Below are 17,971 nucleotides of genomic sequence, written 5' to 3'. Positions count from 1 at the left end.
ATGTAGGACAGTTTCATCCCTGGCTGTTGGGTCCTGACCAGGGGCATGACCCAGCCCGAGCAGATCCCACCAGTCCTCTTTGGGCCAGGAGCAGCTGACTGAGACCACTGCAGTTCCAGCTTCAACCCCGTCCTGCTCAACTCCAAATACGTCATCCAGCCAGTTACCCCCTCCACGGGACCAAATTCCTAGCACTCACCTCGGGTTAGTGCAGCTCTCCACATTGATTCCACTGTCCATTGCACTGCATCCTCCCACCAAGGGCCTTGGGCTCACTGACCCCCGATTTCAGCACTACCGTGACTTCAGTGCAACCTCGAGTCATCTGACTCCAAGGCATGCCCAGCACAGCACGGGACCAGTTCCAGTGAGAGTCCAAATTGGGGTTTTTTTATTGGTTAAAAATGAAAAATATAATTTATAAAGTCATTTACTTTAACTACATAGTCACCATTGATTCTCCCCATTTCTTCCTGTCTAGAATCACATCCTTGATCTAATACAGCTTTGCTTCAGTTTCTCTCCTTGTGCTGTTATTACATTTATTACACCTTTGCATGCTATAAAATCAAGAACAGAATTTGTAATTATTGTGTCCTTTAGAAAAGGTGACTTATACACACCTGCCTTCTTTTATACAAGCCCATGTATCACTTTTGCAGGGCTTTGCAGGGTTAGAATCACTACTTGGGCCAGGTTACTTTCAACTAAAAAACTTTGCTTTCTTTTAGGACAAGGTTGCTAATAACAAATTCTACCAGTCTTCACTGAGATTACTTCACTTTCACTTTTGAAAGGTAGATTTCTGGATATAGGATATTTGGCTGATGATATTTTTTTTCAGCACTTTTAATATTCCATCTTATTGCCTTCTGGCCACTGGTTTTGATAATAAGTTGTCCTAACTGTACTATGGGTGCATTGAACATTAAGTCAGCATCTGTCTGTGAGTGTGTGTGTCCTCCATTTTAAGATTTTCTCTTTGTGCTTGGTTTCAGTTTGACTATGATACGTCTAGGTGTTTACTAAGCATCTTGGATGTGTAGGTAAGTCTTTTCCATCAAATTTTGAAAGCAGTCAACCATATTTTCTTATATATGGTTTATATCTCTTCGCTATCTCTTTTCCTGAGACACTGTTATGCATGTTGTCTGATGGTGTCCCAGGCCCCAAAAGTTCTGTTCATTTTTCTTCATTTTGGTTCCTCTTGCTCTTCAAAATAGATAACCAAGATCCATGTTCAATGTGTGTTGATCTTCTTTTCCTCTAGGCACTTGAAATTTGTTTCTGAGTCCCTTCAGCAAATTTTTTTTAGCCAATGTATTTTCCAACCTCAAAATTTCCTTTTAGTGCTATTTTATAATTCCTACCATGTATCAGCATTCTCTATTGGACAACCATTGCCATCTTACTTTCTGCTAATCCTTTGAATAGGATTTAATTTACTTCTTTAAACGTATCATAATAGTGTATAACAGTATGTGTTTATTAAATCAAACAAAATGATCTCTACTACATTTTTCTTCTGTATGGGTAATTTTCTTGCTTCCTTGGTGACTAGTAATTTGTTATTGAAAACTGGGCATGTTAGGCATATAATGCAGAAGCTTTGTATTCAGATCCCTGCTTCCCACTCATGGCTGATGGTCCTTGCCACATGTTTATTTACTGTTCCACTTGGACAAACCGTATCATATCTGCTTCCCTCACAGCAAATGACCACTGATTATGTGCTGAAAGTTTTTTTTCTTTCTTTCTTTCTTTTTTTTTTTTTTTTGGTCTTCTTAATTTTAAACCTAGGTCCTGGATCAGCACAGCCTTATGGTCAGCCAGCAAGATCAGGGTCTAAGTTGGGCCTTGAGCCAGGAGCTACCTGTGGCTACCTGTGTTAATTCGGTTAACATCACAGATGTCTGTGACTCTGTCTCAGCTTTCACTTTCTTGTGCTCACTCAGTTTGAGAGACTCATGAGGGCCCACCCAGTTCCTCGAGTGTTAGTGTCTGGTTACTGAATTTCCACGTTAAAATTCTGGACGGTCTGGTGGTCTACTACATGTCCCCACCAATCCTGCAACCTTAGGGTCCTTGTGATTTCGGCTTTCCACGACTGCATGCCATTAAGATGACCACTGATAACATCTCCAGGCCTGGAATTTCCCACAATGTGCTCCACATGAAAGCCATGCCACCCACCATGGGTCCTAACTCAAATCTATCACCAAGAACCTGTGGAAACCCTCCCGGTGCCTACTGTTCTTGCTGAAATTCTGAGATTTAACAAACTTTCTTGATTTAATACTTCTCCATTTGCTGTATGCCTTCAGTCAGATTCCCACACTCTCTGAAGGGCTGTCTTGCTCAATTCTGTCAATCTTTATCTCTGCTTCTGGGGAAGAGGATGTGCTATGATTCACACTTAGCCCATTTCAGAAAGCCTGCTCACTGTGGGAACTGCTTTCCATGAGCACGAAGGAGGAAATTTACTTTGTAAATACTTTGTAGAAAGAAGTCAGGCCAAGGAAAATGAAGTAATTTTTCCATGATCTCCTAACAAATTCACAGCTGAACTAGCATCAGAATAAGGCACCAAGCAAGCCAATGGGGTTTCTTGGCCTTAAAGGAGAAACGCAGTATCAGGGAGCACCCACTAGAGGGCCGCCTACCCCGGTCCCGCTCTCAAAAAGCAAAATTACAGTGTAGTATCAATGCTGGTTGTCATCACTATACAGTAACAAAGCCAGACAATTACAAGAAAATAAAATAAAATGCTAATATTCACATTTATGAGTATAAATGTGAAAACTTTAAACACAATTTTTAAACTGAATTAAACAATATACAAAAAGCATAATACATCACAGTCACCTGGGGTTTTACCCCCAGAATCTCAAGGTTGGCCTAACATCCAAAACACCAACCAATAAAATTAAAACTAAAAAAGAAAAGTGTACTATCATCTCAATAGGCACAGAAAAAAATATTTTAAAATTCAACATCCACAAGGCATTGTGGTGCACTCCTGTAATCCCAGCATGTGGGAGACCAAAGCAAGAGGATCACTGTGAGTCAAGGACAGCTTGGGCTACAGAGTGACAGTGAAACGCTTTCTCAAAAAGCAAAAACAAAAAAATCAACATCCCCTTATCAGAAAAAAGAGCTGGCAAAGGAAAAGAATTTGGTCAACCTGACAAATAGTATCTACCAAAAACCCAGTTTATATCATAGTAAATTAGAAAAACTAAATACATCCCCTTTCTAAGGAATTACACACATTATTTCTATAAGAAACCCAGAATTTTTTTAAAAAGTAAAATAAAGGATAATAGGAAATAGGGAGATCATTCATTCTCAAAAGGGAAGAGGATCAAGAGATGACAGGGAGAAGAGGAAGGAATAAGTGATTTAAAAAGGAATTGGGGAATGCAAAGAATATAATTCAGTAGCATAAGTGCCTGCTGGCAAGTGAGGTCATGAGTTCGATCCCTAGTACTATAAAAAAATATAAGCAAATAAAAAGAAGTGTAGTTGATTTGGGGGCTGGGAATATACCTCAGTGGCATAAGCACCTGCCTGGCAAATGAACGGTTCTGAGTTTAATTACCAGCACAAAAAAAAAAAAGAAATTGGGATGTGTTACATACATGTACCAACTCCACACAAATGATGTAAACATTATTACTATACACAGACACTAATAAACTAAGAAGAGAAATTACACAAAAAGATACATTCTCATCACTTCTATTAGCATTATACTGAAGATACTAGCTAGTATCATTTAAGGGGGAAAAATTCATCTAGACTTGTAGATATGATTCATCTATATCAAAAGTCCAATGGATCTACCAAAGCAAATAAGTCAGCCTAACAAGGTGGAAGGCTACGAAACAAATATATAAAACTCATTGTATTTCTACTTACTAACAACAATCAGAAATTGAATTATTTTCAATTTTAAAATTTTTATAATATTTTAATAGTGTTAAAATTACTGCCCAAAGATTCACAAATTCTCCAAAAGATGTGATATATACATACAATGACAATTACAAAATATGGCAAAAGAAATTAAATGTAACCCAAATAAACAGGTCACCCTGTTCATGGGTCAGAAGTCTCAATACTGTTATTGTTAGTTCGGTGCAGTTTCAATGAACATCCCACCAGACATTTTATGGATCCTTAAATATCCAAAACAACAACAAATAAAAAAACAGAGTTGGACATTACTTGCTTTCAAGAGTTATCACAGGAAGGGAAAAGGAAGCAAGTCACAGAGGGTAACAGGCAAAAATGATCAAAATGTTATATGTGCGTACAAACATGCCAAAACAGAATCCTTAATTTTGTGTAACTAATATGCACCGATTTTTAAAAGTCATTATAAAGCTAATCTGTGTAGTGTGATTCTGGCCTCATAATACACAAACAGAATCAACAGAACAAAATAGAATCCAAAAAGTGACCCACTCATATTTGGCAAAGATGCAACAGCAGAGAAGGGACAGACTTCCCAAAAGATGATGCCAAAACAACTGTGTGACCTTAAGGAAAAATACTTTGATCCATGCCTTACAACACACACAAAAACTAACCCAAGTATAGGATAAAATATGAAACTATAAAAATATCTAGAAGAAAATAGGAGAGAATCTTTGTGACTTTGGATTAGGTCAAGATTTCTTATCACAATTCATTAAAAGAAAACAGATGACAAATTAGATCTTATAAAAATTTTAAAACCTGTTCTAAAAAGATAAGCCACAGACTGGGAGAAAATATTGCAAAGCATAATTTGATGAGTCACCTGTACACAGATTATGTGCAAAAACACACAAACTAATAGAAAAAATGAGCAAAGGATTTGAACATGACAACAAAGAACGCAAGCATGGGTGACAAATAAATACAGAAAAATGTTCAACATTATTAATCATTAGGGAAAAGCACAAGCAAAAGGTCAATGAGACACCTAACATCAGAGTAGCAAAACTACATGTAGGTGAGGACCTGTGAGAGCTGGAATTCTTATGCACTTCTGGAGAACACCTAAAAGGATTGCAATGCTTTGGAAAACAGTAAGTTAAACCTTCACCTGCCAATGATCCAGCAATGTCATCCCTAGGAATCACTCCAAATAAAGCACATCTCTACCAAACCTTGTGCTCAGATGTTCATATGTTCATAGCAACTTTATTTGTAATCCACAAATCCTGGAGATAATCCCACTGCCCACAGATAACTAAAAGATAAACCAGTAATGAAACATTCATATGATACAAAAGTGCTCAGTAATGAAAAGGAGCAGGCTAATGACAAAAGCAACAGTGAGGGTGCACTTCAAAATAATCGTGAAGTTATATGAGAGGACACAAAAATGCAACCTAGAAAATGCAAACTAATCTACAGTGACAGGAAGTAGACTGCTTGCTAATAGAGATGAGGACTCGGTGGGGAAGAGGAAGGGATTACAAAAAGGCATGAAAACTTCTCTACTTGGGGTAGCTGTTCATTATCTTGATTGCAGCAATGGTTGCATAGTGGTGTACAAATCCCAAAACATCAAATTGTACACTTTAAATGTTTAATTTAAATATGTGCTATATCTCTGTAAGCTTTTTTAAAAAGCATAACTAGCATCCCAAATCAATGTGGATACATATTAGATAGGAACTAAATAAAATACAATACGATATGTATGAAGTCGCTGAGAAGGTAATTAATCTAAGAGTTTTGTCACACCTACCTCTGTTGCTGGCCGTATTAACCTGCCCTCATTCGAGGGCTGGGGTGCTACATCCAATTGCGCTCTCTTCTTGTTCGGTGTGCTGTCCAAGTTAAGTACAGCCTTTTGTCTAAAAGAGCTTGCCATGGCATCATCAACAAAAAAACATCATTTCACAGTTAGTAGTAGAGAGGATCTTTGTTTCACGGCGTTGTGCACAGGACAATACAGAAAGCATAAGCACACACCTGATACAACCCAAGTCAAAAAGGGCCTTGGTTTTACCGTCGCTGGTCTTCAATCTTGCTCCAAAAGTAGTGTATTTCCACTACAGCTCCTCAAAACGCCAGCCACACTCTATTGCGTACTGCGTAGTGCTTACTGCGGGTCCCTACCTGAAGCCACCTGTCCCGGAGGCCCGCCCCAACCAGATCCCCGCCCTGGTTCAGAGGCCCCGCCCCTACACCGAGGCCACGCCCCCTGCGTCAAGGTCCCGCCCTGCTGAGGCCACGCCCCGAGCCTCACCCCGGCGTGCTCCCTGGGCGGTGCTCGCAGGCGCGCTGCCTCGTCAGCTTCCGTGCGGCTCCTGCTGGCGGGAGGAAACGCGGTGACCCACAGCCGTGGGGCTGCGGGCTGGGACGTGGGGGACGAGGGGTGCAGGGAGGACCTGAGCCGAGGGTCTCCGAGCTGAGCGGGGGGCAGACGCTGGGCTTCCTGGATGGGCACGGAGGACACGAGGTCTCGGGCTGGAGGGGCGCGGGCTTTCGTCGGGCTACGGAGCTCAGGCCCATGCCTCTGTCGCCCGCGACCTTCCGGTACCGTCAGCGCGGCCCTCCGCGGAGCGCTGGGGATCCGGACGACCGCAAGGAGCGCGCGAGTTAGGGGACAAACGGCGCCGGCGCGCGCGGGACCGGGCGCGAGGGTGGGGGACATGGGGTGCGCGGGGACGGCCCCGAGTGGGCACCCGTGCCTTGTGGGGAAGGAGCGGGGTGGCTGGGGGCGTCGGCTCCGGAAGTGTGATTTGCGCCGCACTGGCCTCAGGCAAACCCACAAACTTCTGGACCCTCTCAAGTGTCCCAACACAGGGTCGGCTGGAGAGATGTGGTGCACCATCCTCCCTCCTTCCACTGCGTCCCCTGGCCCACCGTCCACACCTTTCTTTGCCTTCACAGAAAGAGCCACAGCTCCTTGGTTAGGAACTGAGGGGTGACCCCTAACCTGGAACCTCAGAATTGGTTGTACTCTGAGCCTCGGTCTCAGACGAGGCCCGATAATGTAGAATGAGGACACAGGATGGGATCCTTATGGAGGGAGTTGGGGACAAGGTCTGGAAAAGCCAGCCCTGCCCCGGCCACCTTCCCTGGAGCTGTGAGAGCAGACTCCTGCCTGTCCAGTAAGCAAGCAGATCCTGGAGCCAGAGGAAGGAGGCCTGGCCTAAGGCTACAGATGAGCCCTGCTGGAAAGGGACACAGTCGGATTCTAGGGGGGGCTCCATTGGCCTCCCTTCTGGAACCCCTTGTTCCTGGATGCCCCTGACCTAGTTTGTCACATGAGCGTCTGCTCCCCACTTCATCCATCTGGGGAGATCTGCACCCAAAGCCTTCCAGTTACACCCAAGCCTGAGCTTCAGGAGCTCAGACTTGCCTGTTGAAACACAGGTTTCAGGGCCTGGCACCCAGGTCCAGAGGCGCCACGGCAAAGCAGCCCTTGTTCTGGCTCTTTACCAGGACCCTTGCCCTCTTCCCTCTGCCCCACAGGCTATGCACTTGGCCACCAGCCTCCCTCTGTCCTGCCAGGACCTCCAACTGTGGTACAAGGCCTTCCAAGTCAGGCTAAAGTTGACAAGTTGTGCATTCCTAAAGGGAAGGCTTCCTGGAATTTGAACCAACATTGGAAAGCCTTTCTGCTGCTCTCACAGACCTCCAGTGAGAAGCTCCTGTGGCCTTCCTCTCCATCCACAGAGGAACAGAGAGGGGCAGCTGCTTGCCCATGGGCACACAGCACGCTAGAGCAGGGCTGAGCAGGAGTCCAGGCTTTGTGCTCCCAGCACCTCACGTCCCTTTTAGTCTGGGGTGGGGATCCACTCCCTGCCCTGTTTTCAGCCGACTTTCACGTGACCCCAGCTGCTCTTGGCTAATGCTGAAATGGGCCCTGGGGACACTGAAATGCAGGAACAGGAGTAAGGCAAGGGGCAGGGGTGTGGGGGAGAAGGCGCTCAGACAGACAGGCCCTCCTAAGACTGAACACATGTCTTCCCTTCCTGTGTGGCCTAGCGAGCTACAGGTCTCCGGCAGTCCCAGTCCCTACCACCCCACCCACCCTCCTCAGCTCTAGAGCGAGGTTGAAGCCCCACAGGCACGGGCAGCCATGGCGCCTGAGGAGAAGCTGGACCCAATTCCTGACAACTTTATCCTTCAGCCACCTGCCTTCCATCCGGTGAGCAGCCACCCAACCTAGAGCCTCCTGGGACCCCGGGGGGCTCCCTCCTTCCAGGTAGCTGGGAGTCGGGGAGGTTGGTCCTGGACCTGGGGAGGAGGCTGCCCTCCCCTGCTGCTTCTCTCATTCCTTTGCTGATATCCAGGAGACACCCCACTGAGGAGCACTCTAGTTACCTTCCTTGCTTGGCAGCCTCTTCCTACAGCCCTCTGTCAGCCATGCTGCAACCACCTTGCCAGGAGGGTGGGAAACAGGACCAAGAGCTGCTGAGCCAGCTAAGCAGCAGTACTGTGACAGGTGAGGTCCCTGGCCTCCTGTCCTGCTCAGGTGCCCAAGGGACCAGCCAATCCTGGGCTCTTTTCTGCTCAGCTACAAGCTGCAGACCAGAGGCAAGCACTAGGAGGGGCAGGGACTTTCTAGGTAGCTTTCACATCTGAAGCTGCAGGATTTGGAAAGCAACACCTGCATCCTGATCTCGGAGTGCCTCCAGAGTGCTTTACAAGAGCCTCAGCTTTAAGGGCTCTTGTCTCACCGGAAGACAGCCAGGGCCCCCTGTACCCTGGGGCTAGGGCCAAACTAGCTATGAGTGTACACTCAGGCTGCTCAGGGACAAGAGAGAAACACAGGCAACAAGTGGATAATGCTCGGAGAAGACATGGGGACAGGAAGAGGTCAGCCCCAGAGCCATCAGGAGTTAAAGTTAAGGTTAGGAGGGGCTTGGAATACATGCAGTATGTTTTAGGAAGGGATATGGAATGACAGCCCAGGAAGGCAGCCAGGCCGTTTTTAGCATTACTCCTGGAACCTATCATTCTTTTTGGAACCCAGTCCCAGACCCTAGTCACTAAATAAACTCCAGGGAGCCTTAAAACCAGGCTTCTGCGGACCAAGGTGGCCTCCCTGGGGACATTAGAAGCTGTGACACCCTGGGCTGGGAGAGGGAACTGGGTGGTATTCTGATGGCCACAGGGTAGCTTTGACCCATCCATGTCCAAAAGAAGATGTCAGAAAAAGTTGACTCTTCCCAGGAAGGACATTTCCTATTTGAGGTTGGAGAACTAATGTCCAGTTCCCCCTACACTGCCCAGGCTGCAGGTCGTGGCCTTTCTTCCAACCACACAAATGGCTTCCTCCCCTTGTTCAGGTGGTTCCGTATGTGACAACCATTTTTGGTGGCCTGCATGCAGGCAAGATGGTCGTGCTGCAGGGAGCAGTCCCCAGAGATGCACGCAGGTACAGGCAGAGCTCGGGATGGAGCTGGGACTGCCCTACCTCAGCAGCCCCTGTGGGCTCTGACTGGATGCTGCAGGTTTCAGGTAGACTTCCAGTGCAGCTGCAGTCTGGACCCACGGCCAGACATCGCTGTCCACTTCAACCCTCGCTTCCATACCACCAGACCCCACGTCATCTGCAACACCCTGCATGGAGGATACTGGCAGATGGAGACCCGGTGGCCTGGGCTGGCCCTGCAGAGAGGGGCCAGCTTCCTCCTTCTCTTCCTCTTTGGGAATGAGGAGGTGAAGGTGAGGGAGAGGGATGGGCCCCAAGAGCTGTGTCCTTCCACCCTCCTTCCCACTGCCCTGTATATTATGCAGTGAAATTGATGGGGTAGGCCGAGAGGCCACCATTCTGTCCAGGCCACCCTGGGCCACTGCTGTGCTGTAGAATGCAGTTGAAAATAGTGTTTGCTGGATACCAGGCAACATCCTTATCTTGGGCGGGGTGTGGGAGATGGACCCAGAGCCCCATGCATGCATGCTAGGCAAGTGCTGTCTGCACTTGATCTGCATCTGGCCCTCTGAGCCCCTGGCCCACAACCCCAGGCCAGGTGCCTTTATGACCACCATCTGACAGTGATAGCAGCAAAGGACAAGCTTGGGCCTCTCAGGAACTCCTGGCAGAAAGATGGCAGGATCTCCAGACAGCTCCAGGGCGAGCACTGGACAGGGAAGGACTGAGGGTGGGGGTCACCACCCGGGCTCTCCGGCAGTCAGCACTTTCATCCTCTGTCATGCTGAGGAGAAGATTGCTCTCTGGGGCAGAGAGGGCAGCGGGTCCTGCCTTGAAGAGGTGGTGTGAAGTTTGGCTGCCCTGCAGGTGAGTGTCAATGGACAGCACTTCCTCCACTACCGTTACCGGCTCCCACTGTCTCGAGTGGACACCCTGGGTATATTTGGAGACATCTCAGTGCAAGCCGTTGGATTCCTGAACATCAGCGTGAGTTCACTTGGGGCCAAGGCCTGGAACATAGAGACCTCTGACTTGCTGAGACCTAGATGAATGTGGGACCCACTCACCTTCTCAGACCATGAGGCAGAGGAGGCTAGGAAATCTGTGACAGCCAAGGGTCAGAGAGCCCACAGTGTCAGGTGTGTGTGGGCTGAGAAGACGGAAGGTGCCAGTGGTCAGAGGTGCAGAGCCACAAATGGGGTCTGTCCTGCTGGCCAGGCTGGTTTTACGAGGAGTGGGGGTGGGGGGAGCTAAGGGCACAGCACAGCCAAGTCCAAATAGGCTGCAATGGGCTGGTACCTCGTTCCACCTATGAACTTACTCAAATCCAGATGCGGGGACCTGGCACCAGTGAGTCTGACTTAGCAAGCCTGAAGTAGGGCTGGGAACTTTACTTCAGAAGGCAGATTTAAGAGCCACCACCTAGCTGTAGGAAGCAGGCATGCAAGGTCAGAAAAAGGTGACCTGGGGACCTGCAGGGTTCTGGATTTCCCCTTCTCTTTCTGAATAGCCATTTGCAGAAGGCAGCAGAGAGTATCCGACTGGACACGTGAGTTGGGGGTGTGGCTGTCCCTGCAGATCGACAGAGCTGACCTGTTGCTCCCACTGCTCACGCACCTCTGCCCTTGCCTCCCTGTGGCCTCATCTGCAGATGGAACCTAGACATGCCCTCCTGGCCCCTCTTCAGGGCCATCCAGGAAGGTGATGGGGATAGGGCCTGGAGGGATCAGCACCCGCAATTCCCAGCAGGAGATGACTTTCAGTGGGAGCTCTCAACCTACAGAACCACTGTGCAAGGGGTTGGGGTGGATCTCACAAGACAGAGGGTGATGCAGCACCTAAGCATGCTCATAGTGCAGTTCTTCCCCATCTCCCCAGAGCTGGGGAGTCCAGATGCAAGAGCTTCTCCTGGGGCTCCCACAAGACCCGCTGCCATGAAAGAAAGACACCCCAGGGTCCCCAGTGAGAAGCATGACAACCAGGGCTCCTTTCCTGGGACAAACACCAATGGCTTCTGGGCCTCTCTTTCCCCACAGCCCTTCCTGCTTCAGAGTCCTGAGCTGGTGAGTGACCCCACAGGTTCCCTAGAGGTGTGGTCCCATCTTGGGTCCCTCAGAGCTGGAGGAGCAGCCAGGATGTGGGCGTCCTGTGGTAGCAATTGCCCTCAGCCTCAGTTTCCTTTCATGTGTGGCTGCAAGCAAGCTGAGCCACTCCAGGCAAAAGTTCCAGCTTCATTTTCCCTTAGCTCCATCGATGCTGCAAGCACATACCTGGTGCTTCCCAGGTAAGGCTCTAGGATAGAGTCAGGATGGCCTCAGCCCCAGCCAGTGGTTCACAAGCTAAGGCAGGATAAGCTACCACATGGCTGTGACAGTCCAGGGTGCTCAGGCCCCTGGTGCAACCTTGTCTTGGAGGGGCTCAGGCTGCATCCCACAGAACTACAACAGGAGCTACAGGAGGTATGGTTATGTCTCCAGTGGACAGAACCAGAGGCCTTAGTGCTCCCCACCCTCAGAGGAGCCAAAAACTGCTCCTCACAGTGGAGACTTTCCTGAGTCCGGGATCACCATCCCCAGTCTCTCCCCTGTCCTTCAGGAGCTGCCCTGCTCACGTACCCTTCCTCAGGGACTCTGGCCTGGACAGGTCATCATAGTTCGGGGGCTGGTCTTGCAAGAACCAAAGACGTAAGTATCCCACCAATCATAACTTCTTTTAGTTTTCCCAGCACCACCATGTAATCCTTTTCCTTCAGGTAAGAAAACAGTGCAGAGGTCAATAAACTGTCCAAGGTTGTAAAGTCCCAAAAGGTGAGGCTAAGATGGGGACCAGTGGCCGTCTTGTGGAAGAAACTCCTGTAATGCCTCTGTCAGATCATTGAGGAAAGGAAAAAGTCTCACAGGCCCAGGCTGAGGAGAGTATATTGCCTCTCCTGGGACATGAGACTTGATATCAGGTGCCTATCTCAGCAGGGAGAGTTGGCACTTTAGAAGCCAGAAATCTGGGCTCTGGGACACTATTGCTAAGTGGTGCTGCCTCACTGTTCCTCCAGGGGGCGCTCAGACTCAGGTGTGTAGCACACATCTAGCAGGACCAAGGCCTGGTTTGAGCACTCCCACTGCGTGACTGGAGGAAAGGCCTTTTCCAAGCCAGATTGCCTGTGTTGTCGCCTGGCCCTCTCACCTGCTCCTTGTGTAACCCCAGGCAGTGACATTTCTTCCCTTTGCCCCAGGCTCTCTAAGTCGGGTTAACAGCAATGTAGGTGGTGCTCAGCATAGTCAGCTACACAGGTGGTGACTGAACTACCTCTTGCAGGAGATAATGGACGGGTCCACACCTGTGCTCTTCCTGCTTTGCCACTGTCTTGTTCTAAGTTGCTGACCTCACCAGACCTTTGCCCTCAGCTCCTGGCCATAGCTGAGCGCTGAGGCACCAGGCTGGAACGATGGCTCCCAGAGCCAGGTCTTCTGCTGGTTTCTCCTCTTAACACACTGCGTGCTTGAGCAAGGCAACACATGTTTCTGATTTTTCCTGCTAGAAGAGGAGAAAGTCAGTCCCACACTGGTGGGGAAATGACCAAACCACCTCCCACTCCAAAGCTAGGAGGCCTGAGACTGCGTCCTCATCCCAGTTCAAGGTCACACGGTGGTTATTCATGACAGCACAGGGTACTTGTGGAAGAAATGTTGAAGGGAATGGGCCGGGTCTTCCAGTTATCATTAAAGAAAAACCAAAAGCCATCTTTTGTGTAAGCTCAGCCTTTGAATGTGGCATTCATTTGAAACAGAAGACTGTGGCAGACCAGGAAAAACATGCCCAAAAGGCTGCTGAGCTGTGGCTCACAGATGTCCATCAGACTTAGCCCACACATGGCACCCGCAGGCCTATGGTAAAAAGTAGGCTGTTACTGTTTCCAAAACAGTTGAGGGCTTGAGGTGGATAGAGGGAGCAAGCATAGGACCCATTCTTTTCTGGTGGAAATCTGTTATTATTCCTAAATTAAAGATGAGGAACCAGGCAGAGAGATACAAATTGCCTAAGGTCCCAGGACCAGAAAGTAGCAGAGCCAGCTCGAACCACTGAGCTTTCTGCAAATTAAAACAGAAACTGCTGCTCAGTTACACTCAACACATATTAGAGGCTATTTTTATCTCCACAGTTATCCTCATTTTCAGGAGGAGAAACTGATCCTCCAGCTAGGAGATGCCCCACCCCCACGATCCCTCAGCCAACAGAGGACAACTCTGGGACTCAGTCTTAGCTCTAAGTCATGCTTTACACTCCCTTGCGCTATAAGGCTTCCAGGCACTGAACCCTGAGCAGTCACAACACTTAGCCCTGGGACCACCCCAATTCCTGCCCAGTGTCCCTGGGCAGGGGGCAGGCAGAACTCCCTACTCTATCTACTTCCTACAGCTTCACGCTAAGCCTGAGGGACGAGGCTGCCCATACACAAGTGATGCTCAGGGCCTGCTTCATGGACCGGACACTGGCCTGGGTCTCTCCCTGGGGACGCAAGACACTGATCTCAGCGCCTTTCCTCTTTCACCCCCAGCGATTCTTTGAGGTGGGTCAGAGCCACATGATCACATCCTTTGGGAAGGAGCCCAGAGATGAACCCCACAATGATCTGGGGTGGGTTGGAAGGGTAAATGCCCAGAACTGGAAGCCAGCAGAAAAAACATTCTAGTCGCTGGCACATAGCCTCTGTGCCAGTGCCAGGAACCCCAAGCCCAGGTTCAGGCACAAGGAGTATAATGAGGGACCCAAGCATCATTTTGCTCGCCAAGTGATTCATGTGCATAGCGGAGGTGGAAACCACTTTGCTGACAGCAAGTACCCCAGTGCAGTTGGCAAAACAGAGGAAGGTTAGGAAGACTGAGGCCAGTGGCCACAGTGGGCTGGTTACATGCCACCCTCCAGGCCCAGTCTCTGTGTCCTCCATGTCAGGGTCTATATGGATGCCACTCACCCATATGGCCCCTTGCTAGGTGCTGCTCCTATGCCAGGAAGGGGAGCTGAAGCTGGCACTCAATGGACAGGGTCTGGGGGCCACAAGCCTGAGCCAGCAGAGCCTGGAAAGATTGCGGGAGCTACAGGTCAGAGGAAACATCCAGCTGTACTGCATCCACTGCTGAGGCGCTCAGGGTAGCGCAGCCCAGAAGAGGAAGCCAGCCTGCACCAGGGCCTCACAGTGTGACACCCACCTGCACCCCGTGTAGGCCTCATTCTCTTCCGTGGCCACACCTTGGGTCTGCACCAGCCAGGGCGCTAACACTGCACTCCCCCAACCCAGAATTAGAATTTGCCCTGACTTCCCTCAGGGCCGCACTGGCCCCATGGGGCAGGATGTGGAGCTTAATGAAGTTTCTCAGAAGTACAGGGACCTCAAGACTCAGGCCTCGGGATATAACTCAGTAGCACAGTGCATGTCTGGCAAACATAAGATCCTGAGTTCAATTCCTGGTACCAAAAAAAGAGAGAACTTGGACATTTGCTCCATTCTTACCCAGCAGCTCAGAAAAACTGACCCAGGCCAGTGAGGCACTTGCCCCCACACACACCATCACACAGACTCCATTTTTGTCATCCGCCCTCCCCAGGACCCAGCAGCAGCAGGACTGGAGTTCGCGATCTCGTGAAACCTGGGCTGGGCCCACCATGCACTATCCTCACTCATTCCATCAGCTTCTGTCTGCGACACAAGCCAAGGCTATGCACAGGGTTTCTCCAGCACAAGTCTCAGGGTCACACAGGGTCTACTGTTACACAGTAACAGCAGGCAGGAGAAGGAAAAGGAGGCTTGTCCTGCCCTGCAGCACAGGCACACAGCCAGTCTGCATTTCCTCCACCTGCCACACAGGCACCGCAGGTCCCCCTAGATTACCGTGTGGCCCATGTGTGTCCTGGCCTGTGCCACCCCCGTTCATGTGGGTTCACTCTATGATGTACGCACAACAATGGAATTGCCAAACAGTACATTTTTAGAATTTACCCACCACTGAGTGATATATAAAGGAAACACTAGAGAAACCGAACCTATATGATGGGATAGCTGAAATGAGTATTTTTAAACTTTGTACCCCACAAGCAGAGAGCAGTAGTCTTCACTTATCCATTTACCAACATTGATCTATCACGGAGAGACAGTAAATTCCCTGGAGTAGAAATTTCATAGCAAATCACCCTCGCTATAGCCCACAGAACCTGAACATCAGTGAGAGGGGTAACTGAATAGTGACCACTGGAAACCAAGGCACTGGGTTCTGGACAGGATCCGGGCCAAGGAGGAGCCAACATGTGCTGAATGCATCAGGAGCTGCAGACTGTAGGCCAGAGCAAAAGGAAGGCTACAAGCAGCTCTGCCCCCGGGGCTATCGGTGAGCTGGGAGCAAGGTCTGTGCCGCTGCTGCTGCTGCTATGCCTGGACACACTTAGGACTGGTGCTATACAAAAAAAAAAAAAAAAAATTAACAGACCAAACCTAAGGCAGCTGCTCTTAGAAATACCTGCTTAGAAGTCTGGCTTTGTGCCCCCCGAGATCGGACCATGGAAAAACTTAGGCGACTGAGCAAGAAAGCAATTCACCTCCCTTCTTGGTAAGCGTCCCTGGCACAAGCCAGGAGGAGACCAGTCAGTGTCTCCCGTGAGCCTACCGGCACTTGGGCTGAGAATCAAACATTCCAGCCCTCCTCCTACACATACACACCCTGTTAGCAATTGAGGGCAGAGGTCTGAGCGTCTCTTGGGAGGATGACTGTAAGCAATATAGCAAGTGTGGGGAATTTCCTTCTATCTTCTGTTTGAAGGCAAATGTTGTTTTCACTGTTTTACTTTGTTCTGGTTAATTGTTTTGCTCTATTCTCTATTCTCTTTCAATTGGTTTTCTAATGTTCTGTTTCTGGTTTGATTGCGCCATACCTAATTGAATAGACAACTACTGTGAAAATAATGTGATATACTATAGTACCTATTACTGTTATCCCGGTACCCTGCTGTGAAGTTCTATACTAATTTCACTACATTGTCTTGATTTGCCTTGTTCTGTCTTGTTCTGTTGTATTTTACTACCTTCAAAATAAAATAAAAATAAAGAAGGCTGGCTTTGGCTTACTGGAACATGACTATGAGCACTTTCCACTCTGACAGGAACTTGGCCTAAATGATAAAGCACTCGCTGTGCCCAGAGCAGGGTGACAGTGTGGCCCATGCTGAGTGCTTGCCTTCCTTCTGGGAGTCCAGCATCTCTTTAAATGCTAGGCAGCACCTACATCACTAACCTTCTATAAAAACTCCAAACTAATGGACACAGGAAACACCTCTGGTATGATAATACCCGAGGGAGGAATTGGCAGGTCCCATGTCTGACCCTAGTGAGGACTCTCAGAGGCCTGCACCTGGCTTCCCAGGACACTGCCCCTTGGACCTTTCCCTTTGCTGATTCTGCTATGTATCCTTTGCCCTAATAAATCTTAGCTGTGAGTCTATTTGCTGATCTGGAACTGGTCTCAGGCACCCTTGACACATATCTTCTTGGTAGATGGACTCTTTCTGTAATTTTTATTTTAAAGAGAATAAAGCCAAACAAAAATTAAACAGAATAAAGCCAATCAAAATGAAACAGTGTAAGTGACACAGGGCTTCAAAACAAGATAATAGGAAATCAACAATGCTACCATAATACCTCTTGTTGTCTTCAAAATAGCTGCCCATATCATCAGACATAGGAAAATCGAACAGAACAGAACAGAAAAGAACCAATAAAAACAAAACAATGAATGTAAGACAAAATAATAGTAAATCCAAAATGGCTACCATAATATATCCTGTTATTTTTTAAATAGCTGCCCATGCCATAAGATATAATAAAATCAAACAAGACAAAACAAAATAAAGCCCAACCAAACAATAGAATAGGGAATTAGGAATGGCTACCACCTTCAGAAGGAGATCCTCCATAGATGCTACATTGCATACTGTTACCCTCTGAATAAATGATCAGACTACCAGCTTTAAATCTACAAAATCAATGAAACACTAAATACTACAAGCATTAAGTTGTATTTTACCTCAATAGATACCATCTCAGCCTGTGTTTCTCTGACTCAGCCAGCTGTTTATGGGGCTGAGGGGCTAGGCACTTCTTGTCTGCCAGCCCACGCACCAGAAGGGGCTGGCATCTGGTTCTCCCCCTAGTGAACTACACGATGCTCACTCACAGGGAGGGCTTGGCTTCTTGTTAGCTTCTTGTTCTCCTCCCCCACAGTCTGTGAATGGCGCCAACTCACAGGAAAGGGCTGGCTTTTGGTTCTTCCCTCAGTGACCCACACGTGGTGCTAACTCACAAAGAGAACTTGACATCTTCTTGGCTTCTTGTTTTCCTTGTAGGTGGACTCTTGCCATGAGGTGAAGTCCACTATCCTTTTACTCTAAAGTCATTGGCTGATGTTAAGGGAACCACACTAGCATTCTCTGATTCTGCCTGCATCTGTGTGCATTTTTCTACCCTTCTAATTTTAATCTGTCTACACCTATACCTATTAACCTTTTATAATAAGTCCCCAACTTATGAACGATTCCCAT

The 17,971-nt window shown here is 48.4% G+C and overlaps 2 protein-coding genes across 19 annotated transcripts in view; one reads left to right on the top strand and one right to left on the bottom strand.

Moving 5' to 3' along the window:
- Window positions 1-6,582, bottom strand: part of Plaat5 (phospholipase A and acyltransferase 5) — a 29,770-nt gene extending 23,188 nt beyond the window's left edge. For 2 of the 3 annotated variants that reach the window (XM_063228300.1, XM_063228298.1), the window contains exons 1-3: window positions 6,393-6,582; window positions 6,251-6,311; window positions 5,747-5,864 (exon numbers count right to left, since the gene is read on the bottom strand). In XM_063228300.1, the coding sequence (XP_063084370.1) occupies window positions 5,747-5,864; window positions 6,251-6,311; window positions 6,393-6,516 (303 nt within the window). In that variant the 5' untranslated portion in view covers window positions 6,517-6,582. The remainder of the gene's footprint in view (window positions 1-5,746; window positions 5,865-6,250; window positions 6,312-6,392) is intronic. The other variant, XM_063228299.1, reaches the window with a different exon arrangement.
- Window positions 6,583-6,664: 82 nt separating this feature from the next.
- On the top strand, window positions 6,665-16,485 carry Lgals12 (galectin 12). 16 transcript variants are annotated; one of them, XM_013150509.2, is made up of 10 exons: window positions 7,474-8,161; window positions 8,354-8,458; window positions 9,306-9,394; window positions 9,478-9,684; window positions 10,259-10,378; window positions 10,902-10,940; window positions 11,428-11,454; window positions 11,987-12,075; window positions 13,805-13,955; window positions 14,380-16,485. In XM_013150509.2, the coding sequence occupies exons 2-10, from the start codon at window positions 8,380-8,382 to the stop codon at window positions 14,524-14,526; spliced, it is 948 nt and encodes a 315-aa protein (XP_013005963.1). In that variant the 5' UTR covers window positions 7,474-8,161; window positions 8,354-8,379; the 3' UTR covers window positions 14,527-16,485. The 16 variants fall into 16 exon arrangements, with proteins under 16 accessions (XP_063084357.1, XP_023420064.1, XP_013005963.1 ...); XM_063228294.1 differs by having other exon boundaries at window positions 8,307-8,458; window positions 15,586-16,485; XM_063228289.1 differs by having other exon boundaries at window positions 8,307-8,458; window positions 14,992-16,485.
- The last annotated feature ends 1,486 nt before the right edge of the window (window positions 16,486-17,971 follow it).

The sequence above is a fragment of the Cavia porcellus genome, unplaced genomic scaffold (genome assembly GCF_034190915.1).
Source record: "Cavia porcellus strain 051 isolate PalLab524CR breed Dunkin Hartley unplaced genomic scaffold, mCavPor4.1 scaffold_17, whole genome shotgun sequence".
Lineage (NCBI taxonomy): Eukaryota > Metazoa > Chordata > Mammalia > Rodentia > Caviidae > Cavia > Cavia porcellus.
This window is presented reverse-complemented; position numbering and strand designations above follow the sequence as displayed.

What these genes read in the sequence shown, in the direction of transcription:
- Lgals12 (XM_013150509.2), top strand. Translation starts at nt 8,380, where the DNA reads ATGCTGCAACCACCTTGCCAGGAGGGTGGGAAACAGGACCAAGAGCTG. An exon ending in AAGCAGCAGTACTGTGACAG is followed by an intron (nt 8,459 to 9,305) that starts GTGAGGTCCCTG and finishes CCCCTTGTTCAG; the next exon opens with GTGGTTCCGTATGTGACAAC. An exon ending in GTCTTGCAAGAACCAAAGAC is followed by an intron (nt 12,076 to 13,804) that starts GTAAGTATCCCA and finishes TACTTCCTACAG; the next exon opens with CTTCACGCTAAGCCTGAGGG.